Consider the following 25,721-nt stretch of genomic DNA (forward strand, 5'->3'; position numbering starts at 1 on the left):
TACTGACTTCTCTTTCCTCACCATTCTTAGAAAAATGCCAACAGTTACAGATTTTGATGTCTGCACGTCCATAAAAACAAACATGTAACTCCACTGGCTTATTTTCTCTATCTCCCAATTTCATACATACTCTTGGTTGCAATTTGCCTTAGGTGATTTAGATAACAGACTGACCAGGTAATCCATTCCTTATTCTCTTGGTCTGTGGAAAAGTGTGTGTTAAATCTAAGCAAGCAAGGTAATGTTAAATGAAAAGGCTACGGAAAGATAAATGCAAAGTAATCATCAGGTTTCAGTATAATGTGAAGGTAAAATTTAGTATCTCACTACTTCTCTGTTGAAAAAGCAGGTATTTACGTTATGCTTTCTCTTTCCTAGTGCTAAGCTGTGTTCTCTTATTCTTCTCTAGGCTGCTGTAGTACCATCTGCACAATCTCTCAACCTAACTGATTTCAACTTCAGTGATTTTGAGCTATCAGATTTTGAAACAACACTGTGTACAATTCGAATGTTTACAGACCTCAACCTGGTGCAAAACTTCCAAATGAAACATGAGGTATGAATGCTGTCAAATGCTGCTTCACATAAAGAAACAACTTAAATTATTAGAAAATCGGGAGAATAGTGAAACAAGCCTCCAGTAAATATAATTGGAAATCTGTATTAAAGAGTAGTTCGCAAACTAGGAAGGTATATAAAGTGGGCAGTACTGGGGTTTGTCCTCAGTTTGGTTCTACTGAATGATTAATAATTTGGTTAATGGACTGTAAAATGCTTTTAGAAAACTTGGGGAGTGGAGGTAGAGGACTTGGTTAAAATTCAAATAAGTTTGAAAATGTATAGCAATATTTCAAAACCAGCAAGAATAAATATATAAAGAGTAACGAAAACAGTCAAATGCATAAATTAAAAATGGTAAACAAAAGAACAGCTAGTGGTAACAAGAGAAAATAATTTCACAGCTACTAGTATCAGAAACCATGTAAAAGTTCAATAATATGCCATATTGGCAAAAAGGAGAAAATGTTATTCTTTACTGACAGAGTGGTATTTAAGGCCCACGGACTAATTATATTGTAGCTAATACACAAAGAGAGACAGAGATACAAATTAATTAAAAAAAAAAAAATTAGGAGATTGAGCAAAGATTGAATGAATTAAGCTGTTTTTTCCCAGAAAACAGAATATTGAGAAGGGAGATGATAGCAACTTTTCAGTAAGTGAAAGACTGTTACAAAGAGGAGAGTAATATTGTTCTCTATGTCTATATAAGGTAGTAAAAGTAATTAGCCTAGTCTTTCCCCCACAAAAGATTAGATTAGAGATCAGGGGGAATTTTATAGAGAGTGAAGACTGAAACAGATTACTTATGTGGGCTGTGGAAATTTCCCTGACAGTTTTTACCAATAGATCTAGTTGTAGATATACATCTGTCAGAGGTGATCTAAACAGGTATTCTTATTTTGCTCCTGGCCCTGGACGTAGACTAGATAATCTCTTAGGCCTCTTCCAGTCGATATACGCAATTTCTATTTGTAAAAACCTTCATTTTTAAGTTCTTTATTTTTGCTTTATACATTTTTCAACATAACTTCCAAAGTTCAGTATCAAAATGCAAGATCAATTCAGAGCACTTCATAGGCAAACAAATTAGTAAAAGAAAACAGGTATTTATTTTGTAGATCACCAGTTTATAGACCAATTTCGATTAGCAGTGTTTAAGGGCCAAAAGGAGTACTGTATTACCTAGTCTGATCACTTGAATATCCCAGTATTTAGTTTCACCTTTGTAGTAAGCCCAAGAACTTGTACTTCCTTAAGGGATATATCCCAGCAGAAGAGAGGGAGTCAGGCAGCCCAGTAATGGGTGGCTTCTAGTTCCTAGTGGAGCAATTGTAATGGATTTGCAAAACCAAAATAACACCATGACAATAGACACATAATTACACATCTCAGTAGAAGCAAGAGAACAGTGACAGCTTTGAAGTTACACCTTCAACTTTCCATACTAGAGCTAAAGAAAACTGGCAGTAGCCTAGCACTCCTTTTTTAACAGTGGAAAGGCAAAGAGTACTGCTGCTTTTGTCTGTGTGGAATTGTTTATGTGGGTGAATGATACTAGATTTTCATTTCTGTCAGTACAACATCTTTCACTAGGAACACTAAAAATTTTCTTGAACAAACCAAGGCCTAGATTCTCAGCCAGCGTTTAACATAGAGCAGTATGCTGTATCCATTTAAACCAAAGGATCTGTTCTAGTACACATCAAATTACTATCTGACCTTCATACCTTTCACTTTCTTAGAAGTAAAGTATAACCCCACAACTTGTAATACTGTTGTGTAAAACATCCAGGACATACTTTCCTCCTGCATAAAAAAAACCTACCCAGCAATATAGTAATTGCTGTCTTTCTATCATACTTATATGCTTTCCAAAGTCCAATTCTGCTTGGTTTTTGACAAGCTGATACAAGGGAAAAGCTACATGTTCATTATCAAAAAAGCTCTTAAGAGGACCCTCTAATTAAAAAAAAAAATTTCTCTGTCAAATATGTCATTACAATGATTTTTTTCTCCCAGTTAGCTCAACATAACTCAGTTTCTGAATTCAGAGCAGTGGATGTGACAGTAACATTTAGCCATTAGTAATAAAACCCCAAACCCACAAGTATTACATACTCAATGATAGGCTGTACTAGTGGCTGTAAGCATATTCTTATCTATGTTCACAGTTACAAGTATGTTTTATTTGAACTTAATTGAGTTAAAAGGAAATTTATTTCTGTAAGAGAGACAGTTTTCAAGCGAGATTAGAGAAGGTTTGTTTTCATAAAAAGAACAGATTTCTAATACATTTACAGTTAACTATGTGATGCTGTTTCTTAAAGGTTCTCTGCAGATGGATTTTAAGTGTAAAGAAAAATTATCGGAAAAATGTTGCTTATCACAATTGGAGACATGCCTTTAATACAGCGCAGTGCATGTTTGCTGCTTTAAAATCTGGTAAAATTCAGGTACATTTTGCTGTTTCTACATTAAGAATCTTCTGGCTAAACAAACTGTATAATGATGCATAGTTCTGATTGTCATGTCAATAAAATGTTCATCACTCCATGGTATTGCTAGTGAAATCAAAATATTTCTGCTGAAGACTTCTGGCTTTAAGGGCATGGTTTGTGAAATTGTTGGCATGTTGTTATGCACCCAGTTTCAGTTAAATCCTCCGGAAATGATCAGCTGGATGTTCCCAATGGGAATATCTCAAATAAGGCACGTACATGATTATGTCATTTTTTAAAGTTAATGCTTATGCTACAAGCAAGTCAAAAAAGTGGAGAAGAAAAGGACTGGCCCTATTTCAGGATGTTTCCTTATAATATTCAACAGGAAATTTTTTAAGTTCAAACACAGAGCTGAATACAGCTTTAGACAAACAATAGAACATTTTTTGGAAATAAAGATTTAAATGCTTATTTCACTGCTTTTGAACAATCTTTCAACCTTCCACTTAAAAGACACATAATAATTTAAAAAACAACCTAATCACTTTTTATTATAAATGCTGAAGGGCTAGATGATCCCCAAAATAAGAAAGATACTGATTTAAGATTTTTCCAAAATATGTTTCTAGGGTTTTTTTTAATATTCTTGAAGAAACAAAATGTTTCTGTTCATTCTGAATTAACGTGTTTCTCCAGTTTGATTACAGACAATTGTTATTAGTTGGTTTATACAATTTTACAGTAAGCACTTCTGAGGGAATAAATAAATCCTATTTGTAGACCAAAACCCAGTACTGATAATGAAGAGGCATTCCCTTCCTCTGCAAACTTTGTCTTACTAAAAAAAAAGGCAAAAGGTGCTGGAAGAGACAAAGGCAAGGGCTTTCATATTCTTTCTATACTGAAATGGACATGGTAGTTTTGCTCTGCGTGTGGTCTAGCAATCTGATGATCCTGATAGCTTGCTTGCTGTTTTTGGAGTCTTTTCAGTCTCCACTGCAATTTCCATAAGTTGTTTTATTCCTGACTATGTTGGATTCACTCCACATTGATTTTCATGCCCTAGATTCTGGAGTCAGAACGGCACTGAGCATAAGTGTCTCAATTTTCTCTAGTTTGAGGGGAAAAGCAAGCATTGGGGGACACATCTTCCTAGGAGAAACACTAAAATCACTCATTTCCAAACTGATTTGTCTTTTGACTAGACTAAGGACAGGTTTCATTATCTAGAAAGCAGATGCAAATCTACAGAAGTTGTAACTGGTTCAAGAAAATTTGGATTTGATTTTACAGAGGGTACAGCCCCCAGTGGCAGTGCTGTCACAAGCTGTTCTTCAAATTCCTGTCCTGACTGTTGTGCCTGCTATTCTTGTCCCATTACGAAATGCTGCATGAATACTGTAGCTTTGTCAAGCCTGTTTCTCACTGGACAGATTTAAATAAATTTTCTACCCAATTCTACTGAACAATATTAAAGATATGAAATAATCATAAAAGAGAAACTGTAACCTTTTCTCTAATCCTTGTTGGAGCTCCAGAATAAACTCATTATTAAAGAGTCAGATATTGGTTGATTTTGTTTTCCATGGGTTTTAAACTTCTGTTAATTTATTAGCCCAGTGATCAATGAAAAGCATGACATTTTTCCCTTCTGATTATTCCAATGACATCTGTATAATTAATTTATTTTTATACCTATTTAGGGAATGTAGCCTAACTCCCTTGAGGTAATAGAGGAGCTGAGCTAAAAGTCATTCTTCTGTGTCCGTCTTCTCATCAGCTTATATAGAGCTAAATGATGTTCCCTCTGAAAACTGCATTGAGGCCTATGGAGAATGATTACTACTGTGCACCACAACTTCAGAGATAACCCTTATTCTCAGCATACCATTTTATGACTCTGTCCTCCTTGGGCTTGAACTGTATCTGCTATGTGGGTAAAGACAAGACAGCAGATATAAAACACATTGTGCAAAATAAATCCCCATCATAAAGCTAACTCACTTCTTGTATTACTCTTTACATATAGAGCAAACTGACTGACTTAGAAACACTGGCTCTGCTGATAGCAACTCTAAGCCATGATTTGGATCACAGGGGAGTGAACAACTCTTACATACAAAGGTAAGCAAGTCTGAGAGAAGTTAAATAAAAACAAATTAATACCAAAATCACAGAGCTAAATGAAGTACAACCTACTTGATTTGATGATGTGAGGCTGTGCAAAGGAGCAGGTTTTTACAAAGCAGTAAGTGCAAGAACAGCCAGAAACATTCAAGAGTCCAAAGCAAAGAGGCACAACCTCAGTTGTTGACTAAATGCGACAGCAGATGAAGTGAACTCTTTGTAGACTGTGCAGAGGCAGCGTCTTCCTGCTTCTGTTCCAGATGTCCCATCCCCCATTTCCCATACAGTGACAGCAAAAGGTCCCAGCTTTTAAGGGACAGCATGTAGGAAATGTGCAGCTTTTCAGATTGCTCCCTGCCCAACCAGCTGTTCCCCACCTAGTCTGGGCCAGCACAGAGCTGAGATCTGCAGCCATCTGATACAAAGGTGTCTCCCTACCATTTCAAACTCTGTTTAACTCATGATGTAGCCGTGTTTTTCCTGAATTCTAAATTGGTTTGGATAAGATACATATTTAAAATCACATTAAAAATGTATGACTGTTTTGCATTGATTTGGGGTTATCTGTACTTTTTAACTTTCATCAATTCTGGAATTACAGAAAAACCTTTACAATGCAAAAAGTCAAAATTTGTTTTAAAACCTTGAAACAAAATATTTTTACTAAACAAAATATTTTGCTTTGAAGTTATCAAAAGGAAACATCTGAACTCTTCTACAATTTTATCCATATTTTAATTTTTAACTAAAACTACTTGGGTTTTTTAAATTTATTAATAGTTTCAGATCTGCCCAAAATGTGTTTTTCAGTGAATTTAAGTATTCACTTCAAACAACAGTATATGATTCTTTGATTAAATAAATAGCTTGACTTAAAACATAGTATAATGGGATTACTGTGATAAGGCAATGTGTCCTGATCTGACCAGAGATGGGGAAAAGATACCCAGAAATGTATACTTGTATCTTTTTCTGGCAGAGTTGGAGAGTGGTTTTGAAGCTACCTTTGGAAGAAATGGTCTGCTGTTCTCGCTGTGTGTAAAGTAAGACACTAGGGGAGGAAAAGTTTGTTGGAGGCAGAGAATACTGAAAGGCAGAAAATAAGTAAGCTGAAACAGAATTCCTGCCTTTCAGATATACGTTCAGAATAACACTAAGACTGATGTGTAAAGCAAAACACAAACAAATGCCAAAACCCCACAAAACTGAGAGAGTAACCTTTTTCTAGTTCCCTAATAGGGGATTCCAGCAGTAACTGTAGCCTTGCAGTGATTGGAACCGGTTAGCTATTTTTCACTTTATTTATTTAAAAATAAATTTCCTGGAAGACATCTGGAGATGCGTCATCTCCTCTCAAAAATGTCCTGGGAAAGTGTCAGACAGCAAAATCTAACATTCACACATGCTGTAAAGCGGAGATGATTACAGCTTAATAATTCTTTTTCAATAGAAAGTTCCACGAATTTTGGTTTTAAGTCCCCCATTTAAATCTAAATGAAGAGTTATTTTTTTCCAGGAACGGATCCCTTTTGTTTCTTCCTTGGAAGCAGGGAGAGTGGATATTTAGCATATGATTCTTTTCTCTAAGCAACAGCGTTTCAAAAATTAAAATGGTCCCGGTAGTAGAAATTACAGGAAATGAACTGCTTAAAGGTCTCTTGGTAGATATGCAGGGGTTTTATTTTCTTTTTCTTCCAAACCCACATGTAAAGTAGGCAAGCACAGAGTATGAAAACTGCATAACCAAACGCCTGTGTTCAGAAAGCAATGGTGTTCTTTGGCCTGGCATGGTGGTTTAACAGAAATGCTATGTACTACAGAAGTAGGACCTGAGTTTATTTCCAGCACTTGTGTCTTCCCAGACAGCCAGAGTCTGTAAGTACTGAGCAAGCTTGAGTTTGGTGCAGTACTTGGGAAGATAACCTACGATATTTCTCACATATTTCTCTCTTCAGTCAGGATGAACTTTGGAGGACACAGTATGCGTCCCACTTAATTCAATGGGAATTTCACCCAGCATGTGTTGGCACCATCCTACAGTTTGTTTCCTTACAGAAACACGCAAGCGTATTTGCTCTATACTCCTTTTGCAGTGATCTCAGAGGAGGTGCTGGGCAGCCAGCCCATAATCCTCAGGGGCTTGCATCCTTTAATCTCCCTTTCCGCATTTTTGTTTGTCTTTCCATCTTTCTCTCCACATTTTTGTGCTTCTTAAATCCCCGGAGTCTCCTCTTATAACTTTTATTTGAGTCTCTGTGTGCACTCACTTACATAGGGACCCAATCCCGCAACCACTAATTCATGTGAATGATCCTTAACCATACAAAAAGTCCCATGGAACTATATGCTAAAAAAGAATTTCTTACATGATTAAACATTTGTAGGTCAGATTATAATTAGAGTAATAGATTCAGGATCAGCAGCAAAACAGACTTCCAAAAGAATCCTGATTTAGTTGAAGAGATGATATAAGCGATGTGGGACCAGGGGCTGAAAATGAAGATACAGTAGCAAAAGCTAAGAACCATATTATGCAATGAGGAACACGGGGAAATTTGAAATCCTCAGAGAGGAGGAGTTTCTGTATTTTGTCTCAAGCTACTCAAACAGTAAATTCTATTTTCTAGACTAAGACAGCTTTAAATTCTGCATCCGCAGAGTTGGTTTCATGCTGTTTTTCACTGCCTGCAGTACAACCAACATGTTTCCCTTTTGGATTTTACCCTGGGGAAAGGGTAGGTAGCGATATTGCAATAGTTTGGTCATGAAGAGAGTGGTGATGAATGAAGTACCAATACAGTTAACTAACACTGGGAAATTACTTGATCAACATTTTGGGCCCTGCACCAGAGTCCACTGAGGTCAGCAGGGATTTTTCCATTAATATCAGTGGGCTTCTGATTAGGTCTGCATTATTACTTACAAGCTCAGTAGCTGAGCTGACTAAATATGCCAGGCTGGTGTGTAAAATGTTACAAAACCCAAAACTGTCACTTAAATTTTGCTTGTGGATGAACCCTTCTTGTTGCCCTTTCTTTTTATATAAGAACTTTCACTCTTTATAAAACCTTGTATTGCATTCTCACTCCTTGGGTGCAGCTGGTCTCTACAGGTAACAGAACACAGAAAACTAGAGTTGTAAGTGCCCTGACAAAGTAACAGCATGGTCTTTTTATCTGCACTCCCCCTGCATCCCTCAAAATGTATTCATTTTGTTTGGCCAGTTACACAGAAGGGGGAAAGGAACTGTTTAAGAACAAGAATGGGGGGGGGGGGGGGGGGGGGAGTAACCTGATAATGAGAAGAGGACATTAAAAGGGAAGTTATTTCTGGATTAGTAGTATGTTTAATTTGCTTTCTCCATCTGATGGGTCTTTTTACTCCTCAGAAGCGAACATCCACTGGCTCAACTGTATTGCCACTCAATCATGGAGCATCATCATTTTGATCAATGCCTTATGATCCTGAATAGTCCAGTGAGTGCCACATTTTCGTGTATGCTGAAGGAAACTATTCCCTATTTTACTTTTTATTTTTAGCTTTTGGATAGATTCCCACCCTTATACATTCCTAAGTGATCTTTATTCCTTTTTGGGTAAAGAAAGCAAATGCAGCAGTTTTGAAATCACAGTTCCATTGCTGAGTGCCACCAAACCTTTCCAAGTGTTGCCTGATAAGGGAAGCCTTGCTAATACCCTTTTGAGTACCTGCTTCCTTGGTGCAAAGGAAAAAAAAGGCTGTGTTGCCATTTTCATGACCTCTTATGAGCCACCAAACAAACCCAAGTCCTTGCTCTCATGTCAAAAAACATTCCGGCCTACACATACACAAAGCAGTCCTGATGAGACCAAACCAAACACTGCTAATGTTGACATTCCAAAGTGAAGCCAAACCTAAGTTAAGTAAATATGCAAATAAAACAACATTCTTCTTTTTTTATATTATTAACTAATTCTAAGACCAGTTATTCAGCATGCACAATCATTTCAAAGCAGTATATTTTCACTGCTTATTTTGTATCACAGGTATGGATGGTACTTCCAGCGTGCTTTGTATTGTAATGAAATTGTATTCAGGAAAATATGGAAAAAAAGTGGAGGCAAGTTGCCATTTCACCAGCTCCATAGTGCTTTGGTTTAAGTGGGCTGCTGAGCTTATATTTCTATGTAATAGCTTGTTATTTATGTTGCTTCATAAAAGGAAAATACTTTCATTTACATGAAGTGTATAGGCAGGTACTGGAATCTATTATAGTTCCTCTGCTTCAGGGGCAGAGGGGAAGGAAAGTGAAATGCCACGATATAGCTAGTGGCAAATTTAATTTTGATGAGTGAAATGGACTTAAAGGCTTTGATGTTGCTCTGCTTGCTGTTTCATTTTGTAATAGTCCATTATGATGCTTTTGCTGTGCAGCTTTCTGCCATTACTCAAGAAGACTGGAATTTTTATTTTTAAATTGGGGAATCTGCAAAAGGAAGCCGGGTAAAAGAATGACATCAGATATCAGCAAGCTACTCATAATGATTTAGTATCTAAGAGACATTTTAGCAAGCTGGTGTGCTGTTGCCCATTTTACTGATAACACTGTTTTTGTTTTTTTGTAAAGGGAAATCAGATTCTCAGCAGCCTTTCCATTGAAGAATACAAGGCCACACTGAAAATGATAAAACAAGCCATTCTTGCCACAGACCTAGCACTATACATAAAGTAAGTCAGAGGCAAGTTTGGCTGGACAGTCATTGCTGGATGTTTGGATTGTGGTAGCATGCTGCAAAACCTTATTTTAACTTCTTTTAAAGGAGGAGAGGAGAATTTTTTGAACTTCTAAGGAAGAAGCAATTTAATTGGGAAGATCCTACACAGAAGGAGCTATTTTTGTAAGTAAAAGCAGAATAATTAAGAAGTCAGTTAATATTATTAGGTGCCAAATTTTCCATGCCATGTTGCTGTGAACTTCATTAAAACCAGCAGATCTGTGTGCTCTGGGCCTGTACAAACTGGCACTGACACACACAGGTCACTGAATGACTCCCTGGGTCTGAATTACTAAGTCTGCAACCTGTATAATAAACTTTGTTAAGCAGCACGTGGAGTTACATGAGCATTTCTGTTTTTCCTAAAGAGTGTAGTGTTCCTGTCTCGGTACCATATTCTTTTGCTGTCGATACTTTATATTTAAATATTGAATTGCTGAAACCAATAACTAAAGATTCAGGACAGGCAGTTTGTTTTGAAGCTGATTTCATACTGGCAGTAAAGAAAAAAGAAGATTAAGAATGGAGACATATATTGTAATGCACAGCTACAGAAAAGCAGGCTAACATAGGCTGTCTCAGAAAGGAAGAATGCCATATTTCAAATTCAGTGCCTTTAAAAACCAGTCTAATTTAGTCATGTTCTATGTCTATTCCCATTTCAGCCCTTGGCCCTCATACTGTCAATAAAGATGGCAGTCATTGCTAATGTAAGAAATAAATAAAAGTGCTGTCTGTCCAGTAGCAAATAGAATGAAACAGTTCATTTGACGGGAATCCACCAAATGAGCCAGTCTAGATTTGCTCACTTCTGTCTACCACATTATCGAGCCCTGGATACCTTTATAACTTTGCTTTAATTTCACTTGTTTTTCTGACTTTAGTGTTCCTTGAATTTTATATTCTACTTTATTAGTCACTTCACTTGGTGGCTACATACATTTCATAATACAGTTATTCATAGATTTCTTTCTGTTTTTTCTACAGAGCAATGCTGATGACTGCTTGTGATTTATCAGCCATAACTAAACCATGGCCAGTTCAGCAACGGGTATGTGCTTAATTTTAAGATGTGCTAAATACAAAGTCTGCATAATGGCTTCTGCTTCCTCCATGCAGCCCTTATGCAAAGGCAGTGGTGGAATACAGAGCCTTAGGAAGCAGTCCTTCAAAGTGCTGTATGTGGATTGAAGAGTTTCTCAGGTCTTTGTGGCAAGATCTGTGCATTTAGCTATGTCACCATGTTAGCAGTAATCCGAAGGTAAATCAGGAATCTTTGTTCTTTCCAACATTCCTGTGTTACTACAAGGCAGTCAATTGACACAACACACTAGTATCAGCTGACCTTTTTCTGTGTTGTTCATTCCAGCTGTTACTAATGGTAAAATGCCTATGTGCCATTTTATTCTTTGCTTTGTCAGAATAAATCTCAGCACATGCAGGTGTTTTGTTTGTGCACAGATGTGTGCATGAAGAATTCTAAAAGCTAGCTGTTAAGCTGGAGAGTGTCATTATGGGGGGTCCCAATTCGATATATCCTAAGGAGAGAGAGGAAACACAGGAAACAGCTTTGATTGTAGGTAGCAAGCAAACTTTTTAGAGCTCTCAATGTGTGAAATCTCTTACAGATTGCTGAGCTTGTAGCTACTGAGTTCTTTGATCAAGGAGACAAAGAGCGGAAGGAACTCAACATAGAACCAACAGTAAGTGGCAGAATCATGCAGAATCACCTGTTTCAAAATGGCTTCTACAAACAGCACTTCACATTCCTTTCAAAAGCCACAGTTTCTCCCACTGACCAGAATATAGGACCAACTCCCTCCCTGTCTTCCTAGTAGTCAGTTTTCTTCTGTGGTTCCCAAACACCAACACTGCGTCATTATCTCTGAGCCAGAAGAACAGACAGCGTTATTTCTTTTAAATTGGTATTACTAAATTGTCTAGGAAATACATTCTGAAATTGGTACCTATTTGCAACCTATCCAAAACCAGTAAGCTTGTCTATTCATCTAGCTATTTGGGCTCTGTCAGTCCAAAGACGATCCCCGAAGGCAAGTCATGCAGTCAGATTACCTGCCTTGTAACACATGAGCTTGCTGTGCTTTTTAAGGTGCTGCTTTTTAATTCCAGCCTGTCTCTTTGGTTTTGATTGCATTTTTTATTTAATGCATTTAAACACAGAGCTTGTTTACTTCTTATCTGCAGGATCTAATGAACAGAGAGAAGAAGAATAAAATTCCTAGCATGCAGGTTGGATTCATAGATGCTGTTTGTTTGCAGCTGTATGAGGTATGGTGCCTAAGAAAGAATTGCAAGTATCTAAAACCAGAACTGCTCACTGTAGCCTCTAATAGATGCAGATTTAAAATTAGAATAAAAATAAAATACTAAACTAGTCCTTTAGTAAAAAAAGATTTTTTTTTTTGTTATATATTACATATGGTTCATTATTCAGTGGAAGAAATTATTATTTTAGTATTTATCATTCATGGTATGTTTGTCTGAATAATGTATTTTGTTATAATTTTTTAAAACCTAGTGGTAATTGCTCTGCTCCGTGCACTTGGTGTTAGGTCCCTGGGTTATATTCTAGATTCCAGCAGCTCCAGTGAGCTGCTATGATCATCAGGGAAGGTCACAAAACTAAGGCTTTGCTATCTAGGAAAAGAATGGTATCCATGTAGTGCATTGATAAAAAGTGTTGTTTAAGAGTTTTAAAGAATTCAGAATTCAAAATTTTGTTTTGTATAGTGACCAGCAGAGGGGCCAGGATTCTTCTCTGTGTATTCTGCAGTCGGTCATAACAGTTATAGAATCAGTGGGCTCAAACACTTTTTCCCCTACCTTGTTGTCCTGCACTGTCTGAACTATTAAACTCCCACTTTACACTTCTGAATAGTGTGACTTCATTCCAAAAGCCAATAGAACCCTTTATGCAAGTAAGGACTGACTGTCATAGTGTGAGGATACATTTTTATCACTTCCGTCAGGAAAGAAAAACATACAGAAATGCTTATGAATTGTTCTTTTATTTATTTTTTCAATTCTGTATTTAAATATCAGAATCCAGTTCTCCTTCACTCTGATATAGTAACACTGCCACATCAGGAAAAATACTTGATTGACTTCGGTCACAGTTATTCCTAAAAGGCACTAAGTGTCAAATGCAATTTATCTATCGTGTGCTAACTGTCTTGAATTCAAATATTTCTGGGAGAATTCCTCTGAATCAGTTAATACACCATTAGTGAATATGGTCCCACGGATGACCTGCTCTGTGTCTGATTACCATTCCAAGGTCATCCTTGTGACCAACGTTGCTATACATTCAAAGGACTGCCTTGCAAACAAAGTCCATGCATAGTACTTCACTAGGAACGCTGGACAGGTCACTTGTGCATAATACAACAAACTTATCGTGGTTCCTTCTGCACCTATGTGCTACATCATCACATGATGTAGCTACTACATCAAGTGCTCTCTGGACACTGCCGCTCAGTCTAATCTGCACTAGTGCCAGGTAATTGTGTTCATGTTTGATGTGCAGCAGGAAGCCTTCCTTAAAGTTCAAAATACAAGTTCAATTTCAATTACAGATAGACCTCGTTTTTCAGTCATTCAGGTCTCTCTCATGTTCATCTTTAAGAACACTTATTTTGTTGTTAAATGTAATCTGTTTTACATGTTCTTAATTTATTTCAGGCCCTAACGCACGTGTCAGAGGCCTGCTACCCTTTACTGGATGGCTGTAGAAAAAATAGGCAGAAATGGCAATCCTTAGCTGAACAACAAGAGAAGAATCTGATTAATGGAGAAAGCAATCAAGCCAAACGGAACTGAGATATTGATTTAACAACCACAAGCTTAAGTTCACGTAGAAGACATAGTAATAGGGGAGTACTGCATTTTGCTAAACACTGTATGAATTTGGCTTATGTTTTGCCACTGCTGTATTATTTTTCCACATTTCGAGATATAGCATGACCATGTATATGCCAAGGTTATATGAAGATAGAATGTTTCTTTTATTACATCTGACTGAGATGGAGAAAGATCTGCAAGGGTAGTTTTTGCTACCCTGTTCCACAAGAAGGTACGAGCGCAGTAACTCAGCTGTCCCTGACAGCCTATTACTTTATAGATGTATATAGTTGTTTAGTGATCATGTTGTGGCCAGTATCTTAAAAGACTACTGCATTTCGCACCTTTTTTTCTCTTCCAATCTTGCTGAGTTATGCTATAAAAGTAATGAGCAGTCTTGCCTGTTCTCTTTCCAGGGATTCAGAGGAAAGATTGGGACTAACTCTGGGGAGCCTAGCCCAGCATATACTATGCTAACCTCTTTGAGGAGATGGAACTGGGCTTTGAAGTGAAAAAGCCCCAGAATCTGTGCACCCAGTAGTTTTTTTCATATTAGAGGAACGTCTTAGCAAATGTCTTACATTTGGAGAAATTTTTAAAAACCCTGTGAATTACTAGGCAATGGGGGTCTTAGGAGTTTTGTGGTAGAAGTGTCATAATTGTCCATGATAATGGAAACTGCTTGAAGATTGATGAAATGTCACAACATAACTGGCAGGCTGCCATGGAAGAATGGCTCCCATAGAAAGCTGCAAGAAGCACACAGAGAAATGGAAACTAAACAGGATCATTTTTATATGCTGGTTTTAACTTCATTTGGAAGTTGAATTTAACATCATCATAACCAACAGACTGAATCACGGGCAGGAAGAGTAGAGGAGAATGTGATTGCAAGAGATGAAAATCTGAATGAGAATGATGCAGGAATGGCACACTTCTGGTGACTATCAATGACTGATTCTTTAGACCAGTGCTATTATGAAATGGCTATGACCACTTTGAAGAAAGTTTTCTGTTAACATCTTCTAAAAATCATTTTTAGCATTAGTTAATCTTAACACTGATTAATCACAATGTCTTAAAGGAACAGGAGAAAAGAATACTGAAAGCAAAAATAGCCGAGAATGCTACAGGGATTTGCCATTTGTATATGAGGCATTAACGTTCAGAAAAGTAAGAAATCAATTAATTTGCACTAGTAAAAAAAGCAACATTGATATTTTGTGTAAATGAAGATGACTAATAAAAATTGTTTTGAATTGAGAATCAATTCAAGAAAATATACACATTAGACAAACCCCAAAAGAGTAATACAAAGAGAGTACTATTCTTTGGGTAGACAGGATTAGGAGATTAATGTCAGCCACCTAAGATTGGTTAGCAGTAGGTGTAACTGGCTGCACAGAGGCAGGTTTTCTTTTTAATCTTTAGTAATGATTTTTCAGTTAAAATCAGCAATAGTATTAGGCAAAAGTAATACATTTGGGATTGTACTTTGAAGTGTGGGAGTTTACTTCTATCACAGTAATCCAGAAAATTCTAGTTGGAAACTGCAATAAATTCTTCTTCCCAGGAGACTATCAATTCCCCGTTGTAAGAGCTGATCAGAAAGACAGTGAAAAAAACCTTTTATCAGTCTCTGCATTTAGATAAACTATACCAGAAGCTAACAAAAGATGAAGCAAATGTTTCAAAGTGTTTGACGATACTGAGTTTCATAGTAATTTTTTTTTTAAATGTACAATAAGGTATTTTGATAGTCTGCAGCATTTCTGCCAACCTAAATTATTTGTCACTGATTAAATCCTATCTCAGACTTCTCTAATGACTACCAATAATATATTATTGCAGCTGAATTGAAAACATTTTTCTACAAAAGTATTTCTCCTGATTTTTTTTTCCAGATTTTCAAAAAAAGTATGGAATTCAACAATAATTAAGCATTCCAGGGCTACTGTTATGCAGTGCTCCATATGTGTATTTATATGCATATACAGTACAATATATGTATGTAGTATGTCATAGCTAAGCAGAAAAGTGACAGCAGCCTGCCCCCCCAACACACACCCCCCAGAAAAAGTTTTTAGGTACTTTTTGATAAATAGGAAACTTTGCTTCAGGATTTGCATAGTCCTTGTATATTCTCTTCCTTGAATGCTTGAGATACTGAAATATAATTATTATGCTAACTGATGAGATACATATTTAATATAAATATGAATAAAGTATATGTATATAAAGGTGTATTCTTGCTAGTATGGTTGAGACTAGTAATTCATGGTGACAACACAGCAAATCAACTATGGTGATATTACAGTGTAGTGATGTATCATTTACATTAGGATCCCAGTATTTCTTTGCTATATTGTCTGTTCAGCAAAGCTTTATTACGACAAAAATTTATAACTACTACAAAGGAGTGCTGGATTCATACCTTTGACTTGAAAAAAATGGATGTGACGTTGCATTTTTTCAAAGGTTCACTTAAAATGAACACAGTTATACAGTATGTGCATATATTTAATTACGTATCTGTACACATCTATCCCACAGAATCTCTTCCACTATAAAGATTGGAACATACATAGAAATGCAGTTCCTAGTAAATAAACCATTTAACTATCATAATACACCTGTATCTGTATGTATTTCTACAAAACCAAACCCTTTAAACTACTGGTTTAAGAACCTTAAAAGCATAGATTGCTGTACTTCATGAAATTTCAAAGAGTAATCAAATTGTTTATATAATGTTTTACTCTGCCTGAAGGCAAAGTCAGAGTGTGCTGGTTTTGTGTCATAGCTTTGTGTGAACTGTTTGCAGAAATTGTTGATTCCTTTCATAATGTAGATAAGTGGCAATATGAAAATAAGCCAAGCTGTTTTCTGCCTGAAATTCTTTGCCTTCAGAATTCAGCATTTTCAAACCCAGCTAGTGGATTACAGCCTCGCAGCTGCCATTAATTTCATCATGAGTTGTGTATCTAATTATTTTAGTCGGGTCTCAAACCTATTTTCCCCAACTTATATGGTCTAGCTAAAGCAATCAGTGTGGATTTTACAAGAAACAAGCTGAAATGGAGTTTATCACTTTGTCAGTTCAGTCTTAACTCCATGAAAGCCATTGTAAAATTTGATATTTAAGTCTTCGGGTACAAAATTTGCCCCACTAATTTTTAATACTTGTCTCAAGACATCTAAGTTAGTATCCTACTTGTTCTCAGACATCAACATACTTTCTTTTAAAGTCACTCCACAGCACAGTTTAATGCTTAAAATGTACTTTTCTTTCCGGTTTTGTTCCCCTTCTGAAAAAAATTACTTGTCATATGTATTAACATACACAAAATTACTGATTAGCTCTACCTCTTCTGATTAAAAATAACAGTGAGGCTCTTAAGCTGTAAGTAGTACTTCTTTTCCAACAAGTTAGCCACACGTCCAATATTAGCTGTAGAATGTCTAGGTTTTCTATTATCTCACACAATAGAAGAAAGGAGGGGAAAATAATGTAATGTTGATTTTGGAGATGGTGTTGATTTTTAATTAGTAGCAGTTTAAAGTTAAGAGCAGATTATTCTCATATTTTCACAAAATACAAGTACATGTGGGCTAGTGATAAAAGTGAATAATCTATTCCATTGATGAACAGCTGATCTCTCTTCAGAAGAGAGGACTGAAGCCTGATTTTATGCATCCCCCTCTGACAATTGCATGCATGTAAAGATAAACTTTTGAACTCCAATCCAATGCATTTTATCTGGCAGTGGCACAAACTGACAAAATCAGAATACTGTCCAATTCATATATAAGATTTTTCAAAATTACTAGGTAATTGATTTTCCAATCCATTATACAGAAAGATTATGAAGAATCAGATCTAGCACCTTAAAATTAGGGGATGTTGCCCGAGTGATCTGGTTGGTGCCCCTTACAGTTATGCATGAGACATTTTGATGGCAAAAATGCCTCATTCATAATAAATTCATACATTTTTAAAGGTTTTATAGAGACCTAGTATTTCAGGCAAATTTATACATTAGCTTTAGTTAGGAGTAATGCTGTAGTTTCTTCTTCATGTCAAATCACATGCAGTTTACATTCCACAAGGTTTCAGCTTTATTTCACAGTTCCCTGCTGTACTTCTTCAGGGACTTGCACTAATTTGAAAGATAAGCTTGAACATTGGAGCTTGAATAAAAAAATTAGTTTGGCCAGAGTATGGTAAATATGAGGGCTAGATTTTTTGGTTTGGACTTTCAGAGGAACAAGAAACATCACAGAATCTGGCCGGGTAATTAGTGACACGCTAAATACAGCAAATTGTGAAAGCAAGATAGTTTATCTTTGTCATTGCTAGATGAATGGAAATTGCACGGGAAAGTTTATTTTCCACATAAAGAAGTTTGTTTCCATAGAGAAACTCATATCTAAGTACCACTGTTTGTAAATGTGTATTTATGTGACAATGCTATATAGTAACTAGTTTCCACTAACTTTCACAGCATGAGCTTGTCATGCCAGGGCCTAAGGCATGCTCAAATGCCCATTGGAAGTCAATTATATGATTCCCATTTACCTCAGTGGAAGTTGGATTGAGCTGTATAGAAAGTGAAAGTATGGGTCAAATCCACATTTTTTACCTATAAAGAGGGACCAAACTCTTACCCTTGGTAACACCTGCCTCACCTGCTCTTTGCTGTATTCAGCTATTCCTGCTGATGCCCAAGGTACCTTACAGATGTAACTGAAGTTAGAATTTGAGCCCTCTTATGTATTCACACGGCAGACACCCGCATGTGTCTCTTAAAGAATGTAGTGTGAAATGCACTGTATATAGTTTTAATATACATTTCTATTATAGTTTAATAAAAATCTTAATCACAGTCACTAGCCACTGAGTTTGTGCATTTGTATTCTTTTATCTTTTAAAAATATTTGAACAAATACATAGTTTCTGGGCACAGTATTTTTGTACTAGGTTAAGGGGGTTACTCTGTATATTATGTTTTGCCTTTGAGCAGTATTAAAGTCTTCTGAATCTTACTTGTTCTTGCTTGCTTCTGTCCTATGACTGCTTAGTAAAACTAGTTACATTACTTAAGAGAATCATTAGTCCTACTTACTGTACAGCTAATAGAGAATATAGAGTCCAGTTATTTTCTGTGGTCAAACTGCTGCTTAGTACTTATTTCCTCATTCTTCTCTTTGTACTGTTTTCATGCTTTTTAAAATAAAAAGGATGATGTCAAATTTTACTGTTTGTTAATTAATATTATTGAGGTTGAATTTTCAACACCTCATTGTTCCCTGATTCAAATCATTGCTTCCGTAAATTTGTATTTTATAATAACTTCTCGAGGTCCTAGAAATCCTGAAGAGAAAAACTTCACTATTAATATCAAGATACTTATAAGTACAACTGAGATGAGCCAGTGGTAAAGTACCTCTCGTTTAAAACCAGCAAAAAATAATTCACTGCTACTAACCACTAGAGAGCACTGCAGCTACACTTACTAGGAGCTGTCAGACATCCGTTTATTTATTGGATAAGTGGAACCGGCCAGTACAACCATTACACAGATCCATCCTCATCCTCTGCCCCCAAGTATCAGTTCCTGGGGTAGCATGTAAGAGAGATGGAAACAGTGAACCCAGTGACATCAAACAAAACTATGACAAAATTATTTTTGACAAAAGCCTCATCATGTGCTAACTGCTGATCATAGAAGTAATTCCAGACCAATGGGCTTCTTGGCAATTTCTGTTCTTTGCCTATTAGGTTCTCTGCAGCAACACTTCTGGCTTGACTTTTTTTAGCTCTAGGCAAAACCAAAAAGTATGTACATCCCTGACAAACAACAGTCTCATTCAAAAAGTTATGAAGGGCCAGATTTAGTTCAGCACAAAACACAAGCACTGTTTGCTTGAACCAACTGCAACTTAGGAGTGCAACTGAACAACTGTCTATGTATATCTACATATATCAGGTAACCATTTGCTGTTGGGACTACAAGCTTTCCAGCCCACTCACCAACCTAGTCATGCTCCTGCTTAGTCTTCACTGGCCTACTGAATGTTTTAATTCATTTCTGAGAAGTGGCACAGGTTTCAACAGGAATACTGGAATACATTTCTTACCCAGCCCAGAAAAGAATATAACCTTGAACAAAGGTATTTTTGTTGAAGAGGTGAAAAAGAGTATTACGCTCGGTCTTTCACATCTTGCACAACTACAATACCTTTTCAACAAATGGAAAAGACAATAGCTCCTTCCTCCAGCCATATTTTTAGTAACAGTGGTGACAGCTGTTGCTGACATGCATTTCACAGTCCCGTGAAATCTCACCCTTTTAAGATTTTTTTTGAAATAATTCAAATGTGTGAGTTTGTTACAATAGTAAGCTTTAGGATCTAAATTTATAGAATCTGACAGCCATTGAGTTTTTCAGCCCTTCTGAGGAGAGTAGCATTTTTTAGCACATGCAGTTGAAAAATACCACAAGTTATAAACACAGTAAATTTTCACTTCAGTATTTACAATTCAGAATTTCTTGAAATACCTGGCTGCATTATTCCAAAGCTTTTATTTTATTTAACACAGAAATTTATTTTTGCACTTCCTGAGATCGAACTGTTCTCCAAACAGCTGCATTATTTTCTATTCTGAATCTACTATCAAATAAAGATAAAATCCTCTTTACTGCTGAAATATGAGGATAATCAATTCAGCCATAGCCTGCTACTGCCCACCCACTGGTTCATAGTGGCTGATATGCAGATCTATACTTTACAGGTTTCTTTTGTTTAACATCATCAAAGACCTTTAACAAAAACTAGGAGTAAAATCCATGGTTAAATCATAGCATTAGTTTACACATGATACATTCATATATAGGCTTTTCTTCAGAATCCTTTTTTGCAGTAGTTAATCAAGTCACTGGCACGTTATTTTATTATGTATGTGGCTTTTTAATGGAAGGGAAGTTCATTTTACAGATAGGGAGAGGGGTTAATTTGATCAAGGTCACACAGAAAGTCCATTCCTGAGCTGGAAATAAAACCAGGATCTAGCTATCCATTCTGCTTTTACATGAGACATGAAGAAAAGAATGGTTTGTCTTGAAGCCATCTTTTCCTTTTGGATATACAAATATTTAAATATCTGAGCCATATAGAGTGCTCTCTTACTATTGTGCTGAGCTCAGAAGAACTCTGAAGCTCCCTATTTTACAGATGAGATTAGATTCAAGTCACTAATCCAGATAATCACAATAATCTTTGGTGGAGTTTGGAGCTACATTATAACCAAGAGCAAAAGCGTATGATCAGCAAAGAGCTATGCTGAAATGAACTAAAAGCCAGTCCAGATTTTGGAGAAACTGAAAACACTGATGCAGACTTTCAATACTGTACATTGTTAGCTCACTGGACTATAACTCAACCCCACCCTTTGATCACATTTCATATTCTGAACAAAAAGAAACTGCTTCCCTAAATTTGCCTGCTACTAAGTATTTGCCTGGAAAATACAGGAAAAGAGTATTAAGATATACATTTAAATACCTTCGATAAGCCTGACACAAAGCCCTGTGGGTCAACAGACATATCAGTCTCTATGTGACAAGTGACAAATGGCACTAATACTCAGAGATTCACATAATGTTTACTGGAAAAGCACACCTATTTTTATTGGCAATTGTTCACTGTCACCCACCCTCTTTTCATTGAAACTAGGCTAGATTCTACTATTCTAGGTCATCCTAGGATTCATTTTAGCATGCAGTAATGGATGAAGTAAATACCAGAGTTGTTACTGCTTTAAGAAAATCCTGCCTTTTGCTTCTAGATTCTTCTAACCTGGAGGTTATTAGCTCATGCACTTCAGTTATCTCTAGTCATCAACTCTCCAAAACATGCAGCACTTTATGGATCACAGCCATTACACAGAAATTAAAAAGGAGTGAGTGTATACAGACACTTGAGAGTAAGTTTTAAGATCCACAGTCCACTACTAACTAATCAGAAAAATGGATCTATACTTACCAGAAATTTCTAAGTAATCTTCAAATGTTGAGTCTTCATGTTGAACAGATTGCATACTACCAGCATCCAGGAGATTCTCCTTGAACCAAAATAAAACCAGAAACTTAGCAAACAGGCAGCTGGAGTAGGACAAAATCTAGCTCAAGTATGGTCTAATCCTGCTGCAATACAACATCCAATTGCAATACAACATCCAACTGCAAAATATACTTTGAAATTATTTATCCAAGAGATGGCGTTAGTTAGGCTCCATTGAGCTCCTTCTTGCTAGGCCACCCATAGTTATGCTAAAGTTGGCTTTACTGGCATAGAATTATCTATTTACCATATTGACATAAATTTGAGTATTTGTGGTTTAAATGCTTAGCAAAACTTCACAATAAGGGATCCAGGGGCACTTGAATGATTTAAGCGCCCAACCATCTTTGCAATCCATCTGAAGACACACAGAAGAATCATGCAGTAGAAAACATGCATTAAACACTGCCAAATCAGTTCACAGCTACCTGACAGAAACCAGTTAGTCTGCATGGTTTTAACAGGGATTCACCTCTCTCTTAATATATAATATTATATATACTAATATTTACATAAGTGTATTATGTTTATGCTGGCACCAAGCCACTATCACTCCATGGTGAAGCTGAGTTCCACTGTCCTAGCTAATTTTAGGCAGAACAACTTGAAGACAAGCCACAAAACAATAAATAGGATAGATGAATATAACCCACTGCAAAAGCATTTTTGTCACCCTGATCTTTGGAACTTCATTGTCAATTACCATCATAATACAGCTTGGTACGATTATCACAGACTGGCATGATGAGATTGGCATGACCATATAAGTTAATAATTTATTTCCATCCACCTCATTTAAAGATCAAACTTCAAAGGTAGTAAGTTTGTCCACCTTCAGTGTTCTGAAGCTGGCACACTGAAGAAAGCCACAAAGCCAAAAATACACACCCTTGGCTTTCACAATTTTCATGCAACCAGCAATACTAAAAAATGAGTTTTTCAATGCACCATCTAAGCAAAAATTGTAGCTTTGAAAACCACACAAGGAAGAGGTAGACAGAAAAAGGAAAAAGGTTGTGGAATATTCCAACATTAAAAAAAAAAATCTATAAAACCAATTTTAATTATAATTTTAGAAGGAAACCCAGCTTTTATAGGGATTCAACTCTGAATAAAATGTATATTGTATGATTCTAGTACATGTAAGAAAACTGAAGTCAGATTTTAGTGTGTTAGTAGTCCTAAATAACTCACGTAAATTGTGAGAGATTAAAAAGACGGCTGCTTGTTCTAGCACTGAAATTCCATCAGACCTCAGAGAAGAACAGTTCTTTATGCTGTCAGAGCTACACCAACGTAGAGACACCATGAAATTCATAAATATTGACCACCTGTGGAGATACTTAACTGACAGATCTGTGGGGCTGATCTGAACAGGATCCTAAGGATTCATGCCCAGTGAAAAGAAATGTTAAGGAAGGGAAAAATGGGACAGAAATGGAGCAACAAGCTTTGACGTGAAATTCAGGACCCAGCTACTCGCTGCTTCCATGGTGAAAAGGTTTCGAGTTGGCTGATTAGCCTGACTTCTGAGGTAGACCAAAGAATCACAAGGGGGGAAAGGCAAGTTGTGAGATAACTGACTGGAAAAGCACATCTGAGAGATCTTCCCGTTAGTTGAGGACTTGCTCCATAAGACCCTCCCTCTTTTTTAAGGTTCACAAAAACTGCTGAAGTAAGTTTGATGTAGAAATTCATATTTAACCTGCAGCATGTCACTACTCTGAGTTATTTTTTCAGAGGTTAAGAAGATAGGCTGGATTCAAATGAGGACAGTGATCATTAACATCAGTTTTGTTTAAATATATAAACACTAATTCAGATACCTTAGCGTTTGTTAAATGAAATGTAATCAGCAGGTTCTTGGAGAGAATGCAGAACCCACCTAAAAAGTAGATAAGCTTTCCTGAAATGCTCAAAATAGAAGGTCATTTCCTATTTGTTAGTTTTCATGGATGCCCAAAATAATTTGAATAATTCACGTTATTTCAGGCCTCAATTTTCTACTGGATACAACAGAAGTGGTTCAAAAGTTGCACTACACAACTGTCAGAAAGAACCCTTCTGCAAAGACTGTAAAGAGAGCTAATAATTTTGTTAAGCAACAATAAACTGGATGAACTATAACCAGACACCAGGTATTTTTATGTATATATACACTAAATAAGTAATACAGCTTGACAGTGATAACTACAAAGGTCAAGATACACTCCAATGCAATAAAAAGAGATAATCTGACTCTAATAGAAACTCATTTTGCCCATTTTCTGAGCTGGCTGAAGGGTAAGATGGGCATCTATGATTAGCACAGCACTGGGCATGGACTATGACACTTTTTGAGACACTGAGTTTGGATTCAGCATCATGCTAACACAACTACTCATCTTCCATGTTATAGTTGGCTGATTTTTTCCCAGTTCCAATTACAGGGGCTAGCACTTATATATTTCCCTAAGTCAAATGTCTTGCCTGTACCTGACAACGTTCCAGTTCACAGCGACATGCAGTATTTCAATTTTGTCCTTCACAAAAGATACTAATTCTGGTGATAAAAAACTGCATGAAAATGTGGGAAGAAACTGCATGTAAAAACTACATAATGAGACCTAAATGGTGGTGTTAAGTAGATATTGTGAGGCCATTAGGAGTAAACAGCCTTCCATCTGGCAGGCTTCTTTACCCTGCAAGACAGGAATATAAGAGGTGGGAAGAGGAAAGAACAGGTAGCTAGTACAGGAAGAGCGGCACGCAAATGACAGCAGCTGGAACAGTGGAAGGCAAGAGGACAAGCTGCAGCCTGAAGAGGACCTGTCCACAACCCCAGTCCTTGTCACTTGCAGGTGAACCTTCCCACACCGAACACGGACATGGCTGTGGGTTCCTGCTCTCTCCCAGCTGCAGCTCACCAGGTAGGTTAGTGCTCCAACATGTTCAGTGTGACCCCATGCTGGGGGTACTCAGCAATCATTCATTTGGCAAATCAGATTCTTCATATTACCCTCTCTTCCCCACACAGTTTAGGCAAAACCCCCAGGTTCGAAACGTCCCCTGTGTACAAGGAGGTGGCTCACTTCAGATGACATGAATTAGGAAACACTCACAAAAGGAGCTCTGTTGGCAGATCTGAGATAACCTCTGCAAATTACTGCTGGGAGAGTCTTCTTGAACTGGAATAGCTGTAGTTCACAACTACAACAGACCAGCTTGCACCAAATCCCATCTTTCAGAAGACCAAAGGGTCTGGAAAAGTTAATTTTAACTCTAAAGCACGGTCAGCTTCTAGCACCGTGTTTGGCTGCAAGTATGGCACCTTTCCTTACATCACTTGCAACAATATGAACCTACGTTCTTTTTTCTTTTCTTTTCATCAAGTGAGAAATACTTGTTGAGCTATTGTTCCAGGCCGCAATCCATAGACGTAGAAGATTATGATAACATGAGACACTGTTAAAACTTGGTAAGCAGAGCACAACCCATCACCTGTGTGCTAAGCAAAATCCAATTCAGTGTTCAGGATTTACCTTTACATTTTGAAGCTAACAGATAGCAAAGCTGGTGCCATCCATGCGAACAGAATAATTATAACCCTAAACTTGGTGAAGACAAAAGCTGGGTCAATAGTTTTGCTCGGTTTCCAGTAGCACCAATTAGAGGGGAAGGGGAGTGGGAAAGAAGAATCTAAGTCAGGGAAGACTCATGTTCTGCATTATCCTTGAACAGACAAAATCTGGGACCTATGGAAATCAACCACATCAGATAAATTCACTTAGCTGCACATCTTTTTCTGTCGTAGGAATGGATTAGATGCACATAGCATTCACTGAATGTGTTATAATGAAGAAATGTGTAG

At 36.9% G+C, this 25,721-nt stretch overlaps 1 protein-coding gene and 1 long non-coding RNA gene across 4 annotated transcripts in view; one reads left to right on the forward strand and one right to left on the reverse strand.

Moving 5' to 3' along the window:
• PDE5A (phosphodiesterase 5A) overlaps positions 1-19,000 on the forward strand; it is a 141,335-nt gene extending 122,335 nt beyond the window's left edge. For all 3 annotated transcript variants that reach the window (XM_030025627.2, XM_030025610.2, XM_030025619.2), the window contains 10 exons: positions 410-556; positions 2,892-3,017; positions 5,035-5,129; positions 8,521-8,608; positions 9,739-9,839; positions 9,932-10,009; positions 10,874-10,937; positions 11,515-11,589; positions 12,092-12,175; positions 13,589-19,000. In XM_030025627.2, coding sequence (XP_029881487.1) covers positions 410-556; positions 2,892-3,017; positions 5,035-5,129; positions 8,521-8,608; positions 9,739-9,839; positions 9,932-10,009; positions 10,874-10,937; positions 11,515-11,589; positions 12,092-12,175; positions 13,589-13,726 — 996 coding nt within the window. In that variant the 3' untranslated portion in view covers positions 13,727-19,000. The remainder of the gene's footprint in view (positions 1-409; positions 557-2,891; positions 3,018-5,034; positions 5,130-8,520; positions 8,609-9,738; positions 9,840-9,931; positions 10,010-10,873; positions 10,938-11,514; positions 11,590-12,091; positions 12,176-13,588) is intronic.
• Positions 1-25,721, reverse strand: part of LOC115346074 — a 68,475-nt gene that overhangs the window by 35,581 nt on the left and 7,173 nt on the right. Inside the window, exon 2 of the long non-coding RNA XR_003925013.1 lies at positions 21,794-21,872. This is a non-coding gene — a long non-coding RNA (uncharacterized LOC115346074). The remainder of the gene's footprint in view (positions 1-21,793; positions 21,873-25,721) is intronic.

The sequence above is a fragment of the Aquila chrysaetos genome, chromosome 1 (genome assembly GCF_900496995.4).
Source record: "Aquila chrysaetos chrysaetos chromosome 1, bAquChr1.4, whole genome shotgun sequence".
In the NCBI taxonomy this organism is placed as follows: Eukaryota; Metazoa; Chordata; class Aves; order Accipitriformes; family Accipitridae; genus Aquila; species Aquila chrysaetos.